Source organism: Salmo trutta, chromosome 26, assembly GCF_901001165.1.
Source record: "Salmo trutta chromosome 26, fSalTru1.1, whole genome shotgun sequence".
In the NCBI taxonomy this organism is placed as follows: domain Eukaryota; kingdom Metazoa; phylum Chordata; class Actinopteri; order Salmoniformes; family Salmonidae; genus Salmo; species Salmo trutta.
This window is the reverse complement of record NC_042982.1, coordinates 28,318,462-28,333,239: the sequence shown is the minus strand read 5'-3', so window position 1 is coordinate 28,333,239 and position 14,778 is coordinate 28,318,462. Positions and strand designations below refer to the sequence as shown.

Here is a 14,778-nt window from a genome sequence, read left to right as displayed (position 1 = left end):
ACTGAAGCAAACGGAACAAATCGGGGAAGGACCTACCGGAATTTGTCCAACAGAAACTAATTTAAGTTGCAGTTGTTGTGCAACTGTTTGGAAAATGATTACACCCTTGCTCTCGCTCTTCGCTAATGATGCGAGTGTGTCTTCGGTCTGTTGCGTGTAGAATGCCCTAGGCTATTAATTGATGATAGGCCCTGCTTTACTGAAGTTGCGAGACATTGCAAGCCAAGATACAGCATTCCATTGAGAGATACCGTTTTTGATTGCCGATAGATATGCCTAGTTTACGGTTCTGACCGTCTGCCTGGTGACCGACCTGCCTACACTGTGCCCCTCTCCTCTCCTCTCTCGCTATGAAATACGCACATTTTTGTGTTCTCGGAATATCGGCAGCTAATCAGTCTCTGTTCCAAACAAACTGAATCTTAGGAGTTGATTGCTAGCGGAATCGAATCTTGTAACTCAGAAATGGGAGTTGACACCACTACAGGCAGAGAAAGGCAAGCGACAGGAGATATTAAACCATGTGACCTAAATAGAAAATATTAAACATTTTTACAACAGATCACATCATACCATATAAAGTTTAACCTGGCTAGGTTACCAGATCAAGAAACACGTCGGGCCCGAGAATGTTTTTTTCACCACACCACTCTGAGACCAGTGGTGCCACCGCTGAGATGTATAGATTCTTGCCCCAGGAGTAGAAAATAACAGCCATAAAACTAAAAGTATAGACTCTGGAAAGGCGAACTCCAGGTATGTCTGCATTTAATGTCTGTTTGGTAATAAACCAACAAACTCAGCTTCTTTGACTTGTTCACGAAGTTACCAAATGAATGACAGCCTTGCTAAGTACAGTAGTCAACATACACCTGCTTGTTTCAGTTCTATTCAACATACTCCAAAATATGGGGCAAGTCACAAATATAATGCCATAATGCCACATGATTGTATGCGATGGCGGTTGTATAATTGCATAAAGCTTATTATTGGGTGGTTCGCTTAACACAAAGAAAACACGTAGCGGCTGTGTTGTGTTCCGACTGCTGCTGAGAACTGCAGCCTGATTTAATGCCTGTTCATCCCTGAGCCCCAGGCCCTGAGCCAGCCTGCCTGCCTGACTTGGACCAGAGTGGCTGGCCTGGCATGTGAGTGGTGAAGGGAGTGAGTTCGTCATTTTTCCTCCAGTGATTGTCCACTCGGGGAAAGTTCTTCATTTCAATTAGCTGGACAAGTGTGTTGTGGACACCTGCCACCCTTGAAGCCAATCCCGTATTGAAGATTTAGGAAACAACGTGCTCTCAGACAGTTAGCCTACCAGCCAGCCAGAGGCTGTCCCTCCCTACCCAGCCTTAAATGCCTGAGGTGGATGTTTCTCGTGCTGTCACAAACTGTAGGTACACACACTGGAAACACACACACACTGGAAAAACACACTGGAAACACTCAAAATTGGGACAAAGTGAGCATGCAGCCGACAGCATGGTCTGAGGTAAACGCTCACTGGGAAATTGAACACGGGCAATAAAAACCCTGAGCCAGAGTTACTGACAAACAGAGAACAAAACACGTTTTGCTCTAAAGGACGACGATAACCTGAGGGCTTGAACATTGCTGTACATAAGACCTTTCTTTCATAAATTGTACATGCACCAAAACCCCATGAAATGCTGATTTAATTGCTCTTTAATCCTACAGCCTCTACGTTATTTGACAGCCACATTCTCACTCCACTCAGGGTTAAAAATAAGCCTGCCCTTAAGGGTCCGAAGACAAGTCAAGGTGTGATTTCACCTTCAAATTCCTCTACAGTGTCATTGCTCTTTAGAAACAAACACCTTATAGCCTACATAGGTCTGCATCTTTCTTTATTGTTAAAAATGTCCTTGAGTCAAATTCATGTTTATTCAAAAATGATTGCATAATTGATATCAAGGGTGCTTTTTTGCATAAAACAGCCCACAGAGCAGAAAATATCAAAGCACTGTACAAATCTGTCAAATACTGTAACATATGCTTGCATATCAACACAGTCTGCACTGGAACGAAGTACTGTACAGTCAGACTAGACTTCTGTCAGTATTATCACTATTACTGTACACCATTTTCTACATATATTTTGTATAACCTTTATTTAACTACGCAAGTCAGTTAAGAACAAATTCTTATTTAATTGGACTTTACATGAATAGGTACATAAAATGTTTTAATAAAATAAAACATTTTATCATCCCATACACTGGATAGGTACAGTGAAATGTGTTGTTTTAATGTGTCAGCCATAGTAGTACCGTCCCCCTGGAGAAAAGTAGGGTTTAGTGTCTTACTCAAGGGCACAGACAGATGTTTCACCCTGTCGGCTCGGGTATTTGAACCAGTGACCTTTCGGTTACTAGCCCAACGCTCTAACCGCTAGGCTACCTGCTGCCGAAAACAAGGGGGGAAGAGAGACTGTATCAAGAAACAAGCACATCCCCTAGCTGTTCTCAATTACATACATGTAGCCATACCCAGCCTTAAGATAACGTGCTTCGGCTTGGAAAGCTTTACCTCCGTCATTCCTGTTTGAAACCTGATCAAAGTAACAGAGTAGCAATGCCTCTCTTTGTGTTAATAAAAAAAGAAAATGCCCCAATCTACCTCAGCGTCTTTAGGGAAAAAACATTGTGTGAACAACTACAATGTGATACTCTCTCATTCAATCAAATGCAGTGAAGTCTTTAGAGCAGTCACCCAGGGAAATTCTACCTCACTACGGTTTCTAGACAACATGCTGATGTAAACAAGTACGGTGGTGGTGCAGCTATGGGAGAAATCAGACAGCCAGTCATCTACCTGTAGCAAGCTCCAGACCAGCCTGACAGTGACACTTGAATTCCAAAACTAATCTGCAGGCCTACATGTCGTTTTATGACCAGACCCTCTCTGCAGGTCAGCAATGTACCCAGTGTTACAAAAACCAACCAACAAACTAAAAGTCCTCTCCATGAGAGGTTAAAACATGTTCAGCATGTTGTCTTACCTTGGGCTGAGCACGTCTGGGGAAGGCAACTTTAGGATCGATCTGGTAAATATTAAAAAAGGGACAAGAGAAAGAGGAGAAAGGGAGATTAGATAGATATCAATCATTACCAAAGTTGTCAATCACTTAAACACAACGAATCACAGGGATTTGGATGTGTGGGTTCAAAGCATTCCTCATGGATCAGAAGACTATCCCACAGACCGGCATGCACGACTTGGACAACGTTAGGATTACCATCACAACTGACAGTACAGACACTACACAAGGGGTATTCAAAATCAGGTTTCCAGTTCCCCAAGTCCCCTTCAGGACTTCTGTTCTCCATCCTTCCCCTCTGTCCCTGGTCTGAATAAGTCCTTGATCACCAGGTGAGTGGACTCCTTTAGCCAATCAATGATATTAAATCAATCAATGAACTACCAGGGAGAGAAGAGATCCAGCTGTACTGGGAACCTTAGGGCTCCTACACTAGTAAACAATTATCAATGTGGGATTTCACATCTTCCCCACACAGATTAATCAAAAGCCATATTAAAGCTGACTGATTTAATGAAATGCACAATTTTATTTCCTTTTGCATCGTCAAATTGTCCAGGTCCATCATTCACATAATCCTGCATTACTCCGTAGAAGCATAGCTGACTAATAAATCAATAGCCCTTCACACATCATGGTTTAGTCAAGGTATATTGACCAAGAAAAAGCATAACTAGCATTAATGCCCAGGTTAATATTTAAGCGCTATGTGAAAAATGTGTAAGGAAAAAAAGCACCATACCACATTTTTTTAATTGAAAGAGCATTTTGACTGCATAATGCTATAACTGTAGAATAATTAAAAATAAAAAGTCCATTCAAAATATATTACATTTGAGTTTTCTTTAATATACTTTGTGATTTTGGCAATGCCCTTTATCTAATTCTCCACAGTCAGATGAATTCGTGGATACCAATTTTATGTCTCTGTGTGCAGTTTGAAGGAACTAGTGCTAGCGAAATTGCTAACTAGCGTTAGTGCAATGACTGGAAGTCAATAGGTACAGTTGAAGTCGGAAGTTTACATACACCTTAGCCAAATATATTTCAACTCAGTTTTTCACAATTCCTGACATTTAATCCTAGTAAAAAGTACCTGTCTTAGGTCAGTTAGGATCACCACTTTATTTTAAGAATGTGAAATAATAGAATAATAGTAGATAGTATTTATAGTATTTATTTCAGCTTTTATTTCTTTCATCACATTCCCAGTGGGTCAGAAGTTTACATACACTCAATTAGCATTTGGTAGCAGTACCTTTAAATTGTTTAGCTTGGGTCAAACGCTTTGGGTAGCGTTCCACAAGCTTCCCACAATAAGTTGGGTGAATTTTGGCCCATTCCTCCTGACAGAGCTGGTGTAACTGTGTCAGGTTTGTAGGCCTCCTTGCTCGCACACGCTTTTTCAGTTCAGCCCACAAATGTTCTACAGGATTGAGGTCAGGGCTGTGTGATGGCCACTCCAATACCTTGACTCTGTTGTCCTTAAGCCATTTTGCCACAACTTTGGAAGTATGCTTGGGGTCATTGTCCATTTGGAAGACCCATTTGCGACCAAGCTTTAACTTCCTGACTGATGTCTTCAGATGTTGCTTCAATATATCCACATAATTTTCCTTCCTCATGATGCCATCTATTTTGTGAAGTGTACCAGTCCCTCCTGCAGCAAATCAACCTCACAACATGATGCTGCCACCCCTGTGCTTCACGGTTGGGATGGTGTTCTTCGGCTTGCAAGCCTCCCCCTTTTTCCTCCAAACATAACGATGGTCATTATGGCCAAACAGTTCTATTTTTGTTTCATTAGACCAGAGGACATTTCTCCAAAAAGTACGAACTTTGACCCATGTGCAGTTGCAAACCGTAGTCTGTCTTTTTTTATGGTGGTTTTAGAGCAGTGTCTTCTTCCTTGCTGAGCAGTCTTTCAGGTTATGTCGATATAGGACTTGTTTTACTGTGGATATAGATACTTTTGTACCCGTTTCCTCCAGCATTTTCACAAGGTCATTTTCTGTTGTTCTGGGATTGATTTGAACTTTTCGCACCAAAGTACGTTCATCTCTAGGAGACAGAACACATCTCCTTCCTGGGCGGTATGACGGCTACGTGGTCCCATGGTGTTCATACTTGCATACTATTGGTTTTACAGATGAACGTGGTACTTTCAGGCGTTTGGAAATTGCTCCCAAGGATGAACCAGACTTGTGTAGGTCTACAATTTTTTTTCCTGAGGTCTTGGCTGATTTCTTTTGATTTTCCCATGATGTCAAGCAAAGAGGCACTGAGTTTGAAGGTAGGCCTTGAAATACATCCACAGGTACACCTCTAATTGACTCAAATGTTGTCAATTAGCCTATCAGAAGCTTCTAAAGCCATGACATCATTTTCTGGTATTTTCCAAGCTGTTTAAAGGCACAGTCAACTTAATGTATGTAAACTTCTGATCCACTGGAATTGTGATACAGTGAATTATAACTGAAATAATCTGTCTGTAAACAATTTTGGAAAAATGACTTGTGTCATGTTCACAGTAGATGTCCTAACCGACTTGCCAGAACTAGTTTATTATTAACAAGAAAATTGTGGAGTGGTTGAAAAATTAGTTTATAGGCTCCAACATACAGTTGAAGTCGGAAGTTTAGAACAGCTAGATATAATTTCTTGATTCCATCCAAGGGGTTATTATGGCAGCCAATATGAATTGGCACATTTGGGTTCAGATTGAATACAATGAGGCATGAAAACAAAAGAAGGCATTGTATTATTCATCATTGCATCAGTTTACTGCAAAACAGTCATTTATGTTTTCACTATTTATTACAGGATTTGCTCTTTGTGCTAAACTGCAGATTTGTAAATTGTAAAAAAGTAGCTCAAACTAAAATGTGAGATATCAAGTCAGGTGTTAGAACCAACCACAAGACTTCCTCAAGAACAACTTGTGCAAATCAAACATTCATTTGAACATTACATTTTCCCCGCTTACATCCACTTCTAAAAGTGAAATCATGCACAAGAACACATCCCGTTAAACGGGACAGTCAGTGCATTAAAACAGCCAGGACATTCAAGACACATTTGCCATTTGTCACAGTAAGGTTGAATATAGCCCCAACATTTAATTGTCCTGTGAACAAAGGATTTCTCCTTTCACATTTTCATCTTTAGGGCCACATAGCTAAAGGGGGGAAAAGACCATTAGTGGAATATTGTGGATAAAGTGGGATGAGAGCTTGTGAATTGGGAAAAAAAGAATAGAAGGAAAGGAGGGGAAATATAACAGAGAGAGCTGTCGGTGTGTGACGGACAGAAATACTAGACACTGGTAGAAAGTGACTGTCTGAATTCAGCTGACTGACTGCATTAGTGGAGTGGGATGTGATTTAGCCAGAAAAGTGTTCAGTCTACAAGAGATTGCTTTTACAAATGACATCAGCAGAAATCCTATTGTCGACAGACGCTGAGTATTATTCAACCCCAAGCCTTCATTTCCATGTTGTCAAGCATTACATAAAACATGATGCATGTCAAGTATACACAGTATGTGTATGCAGTACATGCCTCAGCCTTAGCGTACGCAATAGAGGAAAATACATGTGCCACAATGGAAAACCACAGGAATCTCCAGTTGAAATAATGCTAAAACTCTGATCGTATACCTGTGAAGTAACTCTGTACTAAAACTAGTAACATGTTGTACAATTAATTATGGTTTAAGGGCATTTCGCAATCACAGACTATTCTAATAGAGAATCCTGTACATTGAATGTTAGAGGAATAATATAACGACTCTATCCTGATGAAAGGAAGAAAAAAAAGCAGCAGCTGCATTGAATTCCCCATGCAGACAAGCCAAACCATGTTGCTGTCTGGATTTCAATTTCCCAGTCTAGCCTCACCTGGCAGTGCTACAGCCAATTTATGCTTCATCCGAAAATGTGGTCGGAGGCGCCGTATGGATGATGTGACGCAATTGCGGAGCTTCCGGAGGCATGCAGAGGCCAAATTGAGCTCTGTTCCGCATCGCCGTGCGCCTCGCTCCGCATTGACATGATTGGTTGACAGTGAGTGAGAGCGGGAGGTTCTGTATAAACATAAGCTCACTTCCTTGAAAACTTCCTTCACAACAGCTCTGCACTGCTCCGCAAAGTACAAGAAGTATGAGTGCCCTGTCTTTTGCAGAGGCCATATCACCGTAAATCCTGCAGAGGCCATATCACCGTAAATCCTGCATGGCCAATGCAGACGGCGGACTGACCAGGCAGCACCTTTTAAAGGCCAGTGTGTTTTATGTACATTGAACAAAAATAAGCGCAACATGAAACAATTTCAAAGATTTTACTGAGTTAGTTCATATAATAAAATCAGTCAATACAAATTCATTAGGCCCTAATCTATAGATTTGACGAGTAGGAATATAGATATGCAAGTTGGTCACAGATAGCTTTAAAAGAAAGAAAAAAAGGGTGTTGATCAGAAAGCCAGTCAGTATCTGGTGTGACCAACATTTGCTGGATATAGGCGTGATCTGGTACACGCTGTCGTACTTGTCAATCCAGAGCATCCCAAACATGCTCAATGGTGGACATGGCTGGTGAGTATGCAGGCTATGGAAGAACTGGGACATTCTCAGCATCCAGGAATTATGTACAGATCCTTGCGGCATGGGGCCATGCATTATCATGCTGAAACATGAGATGCTGGCGGCGGCTTAATGGTACGATAATGGGCCTCGGGATCTCGTGTTTGTTGTCTGTAGCTTATGCCTGCCCATACCATAACCCCACCATGGGGCACTCTGTTCACAATGTTGACATCAGCAAACCGCTCGGCCACAGGACCCCATACAAGCTGTCTGCCATCTGCCCAGTACAGTTGAAACTGGGATTCATCCGTGAAGAGCACACTTCTCCAGCGTGCCAGTGGCCATCGAAGGTGAGCATTTTCCCACTGAAATCAGTTACGATGCCGAACTGCAATCTGTTCAAGACCTTGGTGAGGACGACGAGCACACAGATGAGCTTCCCTGAGACGGTTTCTGACAGTATGTGAAGAAATTCTTCGGTTATGCAAACCCACAGTTTCATCAGCTGTCCGGGTGGCTGGTCTCGGACGATCCCACAAGTGAAGAAGCCAGATGTGGAGGTCCTGGGCTGGCATGGTTACACGTGGCCTGCAGTTCTGAGGCCGATTGGACATACTGCCAAATTCTCTAAAATGACGGAGGCGGCTTACGGTAGAGAAATTAACATTCAGTCAGCATGCTAATTGCACACTCCTTCAAAACTTGAGGAATCTGTGGTATTTTGTTGTGTGAGAATACTACACATTTTAGAGTGGCCTTATATTGTCCCCAGCACAAGGTGCACCTGTGTAATAATCATGCTGTTTAATCAGCTTCTTGGTATGCCACACCTGTCAGGAGGATGGATTATCTTGGCAAAAGAGGAATTCTAACTAACAGGGATGTAAACAAATTTGTGCACAAACTTTTGCAGAAATAAGCTTTTTGTGCATACGGAACATTTCTGGGATCTTTTATTTCAGCTCATGAAACATGTAACCAACACTTTACATGTTGAATTTATATTTTTGTTCAGTATACATTTCCACATGATGAAGTGCCTTTTTAGTGTAAGAGCTGTTTGAAATGACCACCTGAAATTTCAGGCCGTTTTAGTGGGATGGATTTTTGACATCACCAGGTGGTAAATTAGTTAATAGACCAATAAGAAAGTGTTACAAACCTCTCTGCCAATAACAGCAAATGTATATTTTCCCCTCCCCACTTAGACCACTCCCAAAAAGTCCTAGCAAAATTCTTGTTGGAGAAATTGCTCTTTGCTGAGAAACTATTTGTTTCTTTTTCACCATTTTAATTGGGGGAAAAAATCCCAGTAAGGTACTTTTTTACCCAGAAATGATTTGATATTGAGATAAAAATGGCTGCATTGGACCTTTAAGGTGAGATGTGACTCCCCTCTATTTCACACTGCACCAGCACTTTAATGTAGAACACCTCCCAAGGCACAGAGAGGGGAGTCGGCAGCTCAATGTTGCCTCTATTACATTATACCACACAAGCAGTAGATTATCTAAAGACTACTCTAGGTACCTTAATGCATGGATGTCATCAGCTGTTTTCTAATAATCCTATGTAGACAAGTCCAGAAAGGAGGAGGGGAGAGAAGGCATCAAAAACACTTAGGTACACATCGAGAGTTAGGGAGAGGGAGTGTGTGTCTGCACTGCTTCCTTTGCTGGGCTAAAACTGCATGTCCTCTCAAATACAGATTTCTCCCTTTTTTGTTGTTGTTGCAAGACTAACATTTGCCCCTTATCAATACGGTTTTGTTAGAGGTGTACTAATTCATCTCAACATTACATTCAAATCTGCAGTCATAATAATCCCTGTATTATTACAAATTCATTAGGCTACGAAATAAATTGCAAATAGATAAACAAATTTATGTGCATTTAAATGGATATCAGTGTACTTTTTCCTGGGGTGACGTGTGGGAAGCTACAGGCTTTTCCTTCTTCAGCTATCGGTTTTATAAACCTAGAGCTTCTGGCAATATCAGAGCAGTTACCATGAGTCCTTGAAGACAATATAGGCTGCTTGTATTCACTCCACCGCTCATAAACTACGAGCCCATTGAGCACTGGCTCACACAGCTGAGTTAGAGCATACACTGCAGCATCCACCTACAGCATCCACCTACAGAACATGACAGTGTGACTTTACTGAGCTTTCAATTCATTATTTTGGTCCCACATTACAATACATCTTTACATGGTAGTTACATAGGCAGTTATAGTGTAACTACACATTATTACTTAACCTACAAGTGCTGTAATGTTTGTGTCATGCACAATTTCAAAGACAAAGCACAAGAATCATCAAAAATAAGCAAACTGACCCATATGGAAAATCAAACACTAAACGCAGAGGGCGAATCATCACAATACCATTTCTTGCAGTCAAGGCATTACTCTGACCAACTTTCACCCTGAGAGAAACATGAAAGTTGTAATTAAGTTGAAGTTTTAATCTATCCAGTTTCATAGGAAGCTGGTGGGAGGAGGTATAGGAGGACGGGCTCACTGTAATAGCTTGAATGGAATAAAAAGAACGAGTCAAGCTTGAGGTTTCCATATGTTTAATATTGTTCTATTTATTCCCTTCCAGCCATTACAACGAGCCCGTCTTCCTATACCTCCTCCCAACAAACTCATCTGATCATCCATGCATTCAGAAACTAAATATACTGTAACAATAAATTAAACAATAGCGGTATGTTTTTATGGCATTCACTGGGGATAACAGTTAGTCTTGGGTTTGTGATTTAAAATGGGTCATGTTGTGCGAATGTGTGCACTTTAGCAGACTTGCAGTGAGAGAGGAAGTGGATAATATGCAGACGGAAGGTGTGTGGATAATATGCAGACATCTGAGATGAAGACAGGGGTAAATGGGTGGATACTGAGGCCAATGACGCAGTCTATTGGGACTTGGGAGGATGAAAAATGAAAGTTTAACTCAAGATAGGGTGATTTTAAAAAACAACATTTATTTATAAACTGCATTTTATAAAAAGAAAAGCCAAGAATGCCTGATGGTGCATAGATATGGTGCATGAAAAACAAAGCCAAATATGTACAACAATGTTAAGCCTACTAAAATCTATAAAGACAGCTGGGAATGTGTATTCACAAAAAACAAATACAGAATAACAATCACTTTATATAATATGCAGATTCAACAATAAACATGTTCCCCCATCTCAAAACACTCAGCTGTTCCTGGAGAGAAAGCGTTGCAGGTGCCATTGGTGCTCAAATGACTTTATGTAACATGGCACTCAATACTCAATGGTAAAGAAGGGTTTGCAGAAGGTCTTGTAATTTGAAGGAGGGGGGCTACTTATTGGCGTCAAGTGAATGTGGCTGTGAGAGTGAATAATCAATAACTCAACAGGACATAGACAATCATGCCAGACAGGTGGGTCACAAAACCACAGACACTTCATTTAAAAAGTGACAGAAGAGAGGAGACATACCGTTTTTGAGTCTAATTCGTGGTGTTGCTGAGCTAAGACGTTATCTACACTGGCAGCATCTACGTAAGTAACGAATCCGAAGCCCCTGTGGAAATAAACAAGAAACATTGTAACAGTGAGTCAGTCAGTGGCGCAGGAGAGTGGTCAAACAGCCTATCAGTCAGTAGAACTACAGCCGTTACATGGGAACAAATAAAGCCAAATGACAGGCTACATTTTAAATAAAATTGTATTGGTCACATACACATATTTAGCAGATGCTATAGCTGGTGTAGCGAAATGCTTGTAGACTAACAAATATATAATGCAGCCAAATGTTACATTGTAACAAATATTTACCAACATTAGCTATTATGGAGTATGGTAGGCTACTTGATATCAACATAGTTTACCTTTCATATCAGATTAAATTATTTCTTAAATGTAAATGCCATTTCCTTTTACTGCTGCACAATAAATCATGTGAATGAATGTAGTCTAATTACTTCCTATATTTTCAGGAATATTCAAAGATCCTCCAGTATTCTATCTGAAGTGGCCGGTCAATGTCAAAATGCGTTACCTTCTGAAAGGAAGGTTGTAAAAGCGCAACAAAAATAAATGGCTGATTGCTTGCTAACTGATGTTGCGTTATCATAAGGACACTGCAAAACCACGTACGTTAACAATACAAATACAAACACAGTGGGAAAATATACTCGCTAAATACCTGGAGCGTTTTGTCGTTGGATCTCTCATCACCATACATTCTCTGATTTCCCCGAATTTAGTAAAATAGTCTCTAAGGCTGTCTGCGCAAAGAAAAAACAAACAGAAGGTTACTGGACGTTTTCATTCTTCTGTCAAATCTAGAACAGTCTATGTACGAGCTTAAAATGCCTCTCTAGCTATACACATAGGGGTCGAATAGAGGACTTCAAATGATTGGAAATAAAAAATAACCTTGCGCGCACTAAGGTACACGCGCGCTATGAGATACATACACACACCATATCCCCCCCCCACACACACACACACACACACACTAGACGTTGCAACCAGCACAGACAGCCTCAGCTACCACAGAACACAACCCGACAATGCCACACTGTAGTCCGCAAATCATTTTCTTACCTGGCGAAGTTTGCCAGCTGAGACCACCGATAAACATTTTACTGTAAGGGGAAAACATAGCAGAAGTGAGTCCAGATGTCAGATCGGCCATTTTGACATGTAGCTAACTACTTGCTATAGCGACCAAAAGCGAGCAAAACGTTGGCAGAGCAGCAGCGCTGTAGTTATCAAACACAGCGAGTTTCAGCTATAGAAAAAGGGGGCAGGCCCGTTGGTAATATACTCAAACAAAGGTGTAGTTGACTGCACCCGGAAAGAAACATCAATGGCAGTGCTTTGATAAGCCTTGCACTATTGATACAATGTAGCTATAACGATAAAAGTGGCAGTGCTATTTGCAGTCTTACCCCGGGTCGTGTTGCGAATCATTAGGGCTTCCTCCAGATGTGGCTTGGCTCCCGTCTCCCTCCATAGCTAACCCAACTATAGCCAGTAACTAACGAAGACGCACAAGGCTACACCGAAGCCCGCTAAAGAAAATATCAGTGAGCTGGGAATGCAAGCGTCACACGTGGAATCAGCTCAGCCCGTGGCTCCCCCCCCTGCCCCCCCCCTCCCCCCCCTGACCCACATGGGGCGTGGCAAGGACTCGTCACCTAACCAATTCAATTGACGTCATTAAGCATTCCCCGCCCATATACAGCTGTACTGTAGCTAACCATTGAGCAGATTTGGTGTGTGTGCGTGTGTGCGCTAACAACATTTTCTATCCATTTACACAGACTGTAAGTGACCTTGCCTGATAAAGTATATTTCCTAGATTGCCATGATACTGGAATATATTTCAGATGGCCATCTGTAACATCTGTGAATCTGTGAATTTTACATAAAACACCAAATCAGTTCTCTGCAGTTGGATGGGCAGCTTGACAAATCTCACTTTATTTACTAGCTGCTATGCATCCACACAAGTTCACTAGTAGTCTACTGCTTTATGTTGACAGAGGGGATATGTGATACATTTCCACAAGTCTTTCATGTAATAAATATAATTGGGCTGGTTATGCACTCTACCTATCCATCTAGGGCATGTTAGATAACATCTCAACAAGTAAAAATATGGAATATTATATTGTGACATTTACCTATTACAGAAATAAAAACACTGCGTGTCTAAAACATAGAGGGATCATGTATAACCATGGAAACGCTGGAACCAGGATTGTGAAAGTGAGAGCTCATTTAAGGCTGGGTGCTCATGCTACAGTGATTGCTGTTTATTTCATCAAGCCCTCTGAGCGAGATAGAGGAAAAGAGAAAGAAAGAAAGAAGAGGCAGAGAGAGAGAAAGACAGAGACAGACTAGGGTGGAAGAAGAGAATCTAAAGAGAAAAGCCCAGGGCCCATTGACAGGTCATCACTCTTTCTTCTCCCCACTTCTTTATTTGTGTTTCCCCCCTTAAAGTAGAACTTTCAAACCACAGAAAGTAAAGGCTGCACACATCAAGCCAAAGACTTGGCAAAGCCGACTTAAATCTGACTGATTGACTGGCATGTGGAGGCTTGTGGTTTCACCTCACTGGCTAGCTAGCATTTAGGAGCTGTCTTACTGTTGGCTAACTACACAGAGAGAGGCACCGCTGGGCCTCTTCCTCCCCTTGCAGTTGGTCTATTTTCACTCAGAAATTCAATGTGAGAGCACAACAAAATGCCTATGCTGCTACCAAAATCATAGTTCACTTCAATCAATCATTTAGATGACAATGTACTGTTGTTCTGTATTCATTGCAGATGATTGACATTAAGGGATGAATGAATTGTTGATGGATGAATGAATTGTTGATGGATAGATTCCAGTTGGCAAGACAGAAAAACTCACTATTTCCTCAGGAGCCTGGACATTTTTGTTGTTGTTGACATTTCCTCTTTATCATCTAATGACTGCTTACTCCGTTGCACCTGTTGGAGTTACATGTTTGCATCTGCATCTGAGGCTGCTCACAGACAGACACGGTTGGTGTCAGTATTGAAGCTCCATGCTAAATTCCAGGTCCATGGTTTCATTATCATAATGGAGCAGACAGTGCTCATTGTAAAAAAGATCTTCAAATTTCGCACAAAAAAATGTACTTTAATTAAGTTCATAAAAACTTTTTAAATGAACCTTAGATTGCTGTAATTCAAACTAGAAAAATACTTTCTAATTATATAATTAACAGTAACAAGCACAATACTTAATGACTATCAATAGTTAGGACTAGGCTCCACGTTGCTCATTACCTGTAACTACTAAATTACTAATTAGCAAGTAATGACCATATGTTGAACCAGTCAAATGATATTATTTGTCACTTATTAGCAGGTACTATATAATGGTTATTAGTAACATTGTGGTTACCACACAGTAATCAGAGTAACGACTGTTTATTTTTCTTTCCTGCTCACTGCCTTTTGAGAAGAGTGTGGTGCTAATATCACAATGTATACATGGTGATTTTAATGATAGCAGTTGAATATGTAGTCTACAGTTAGTTTGAACAGATTCAGGGGCCACCGCAACACGTGTAGGGAAATAAAGTGACTCCTCCAAGACCCCAGTTGG

General features: G+C 41.0%; 1 protein-coding gene across 12 annotated transcripts in view; it reads right to left on the bottom strand.

Moving 5' to 3' along the window:
- LOC115163590 (RNA-binding protein Musashi homolog 2-like) overlaps window positions 1–12,764 on the bottom strand; it is a 338,641-nt gene extending 325,877 nt beyond the window's left edge. For all 12 annotated transcript variants that reach the window (XM_029715600.1, XM_029715603.1, XM_029715604.1 and 9 more), the window contains exons 1-5: window positions 12,585–12,764; window positions 12,238–12,278; window positions 11,834–11,915; window positions 11,125–11,209; window positions 3,023–3,064 (exon numbers count right to left, since the gene is read on the bottom strand). In XM_029715600.1, coding sequence (XP_029571460.1) covers window positions 3,023–3,064; window positions 11,125–11,209; window positions 11,834–11,915; window positions 12,238–12,278; window positions 12,585–12,649 — 315 coding nt within the window. In that variant the 5' untranslated portion in view covers window positions 12,650–12,764. The remainder of the gene's footprint in view (window positions 1–3,022; window positions 3,065–11,124; window positions 11,210–11,833; window positions 11,916–12,237; window positions 12,279–12,584) is intronic.
- Between the last annotated feature and the right edge of the window lie 2,014 nt (window positions 12,765–14,778).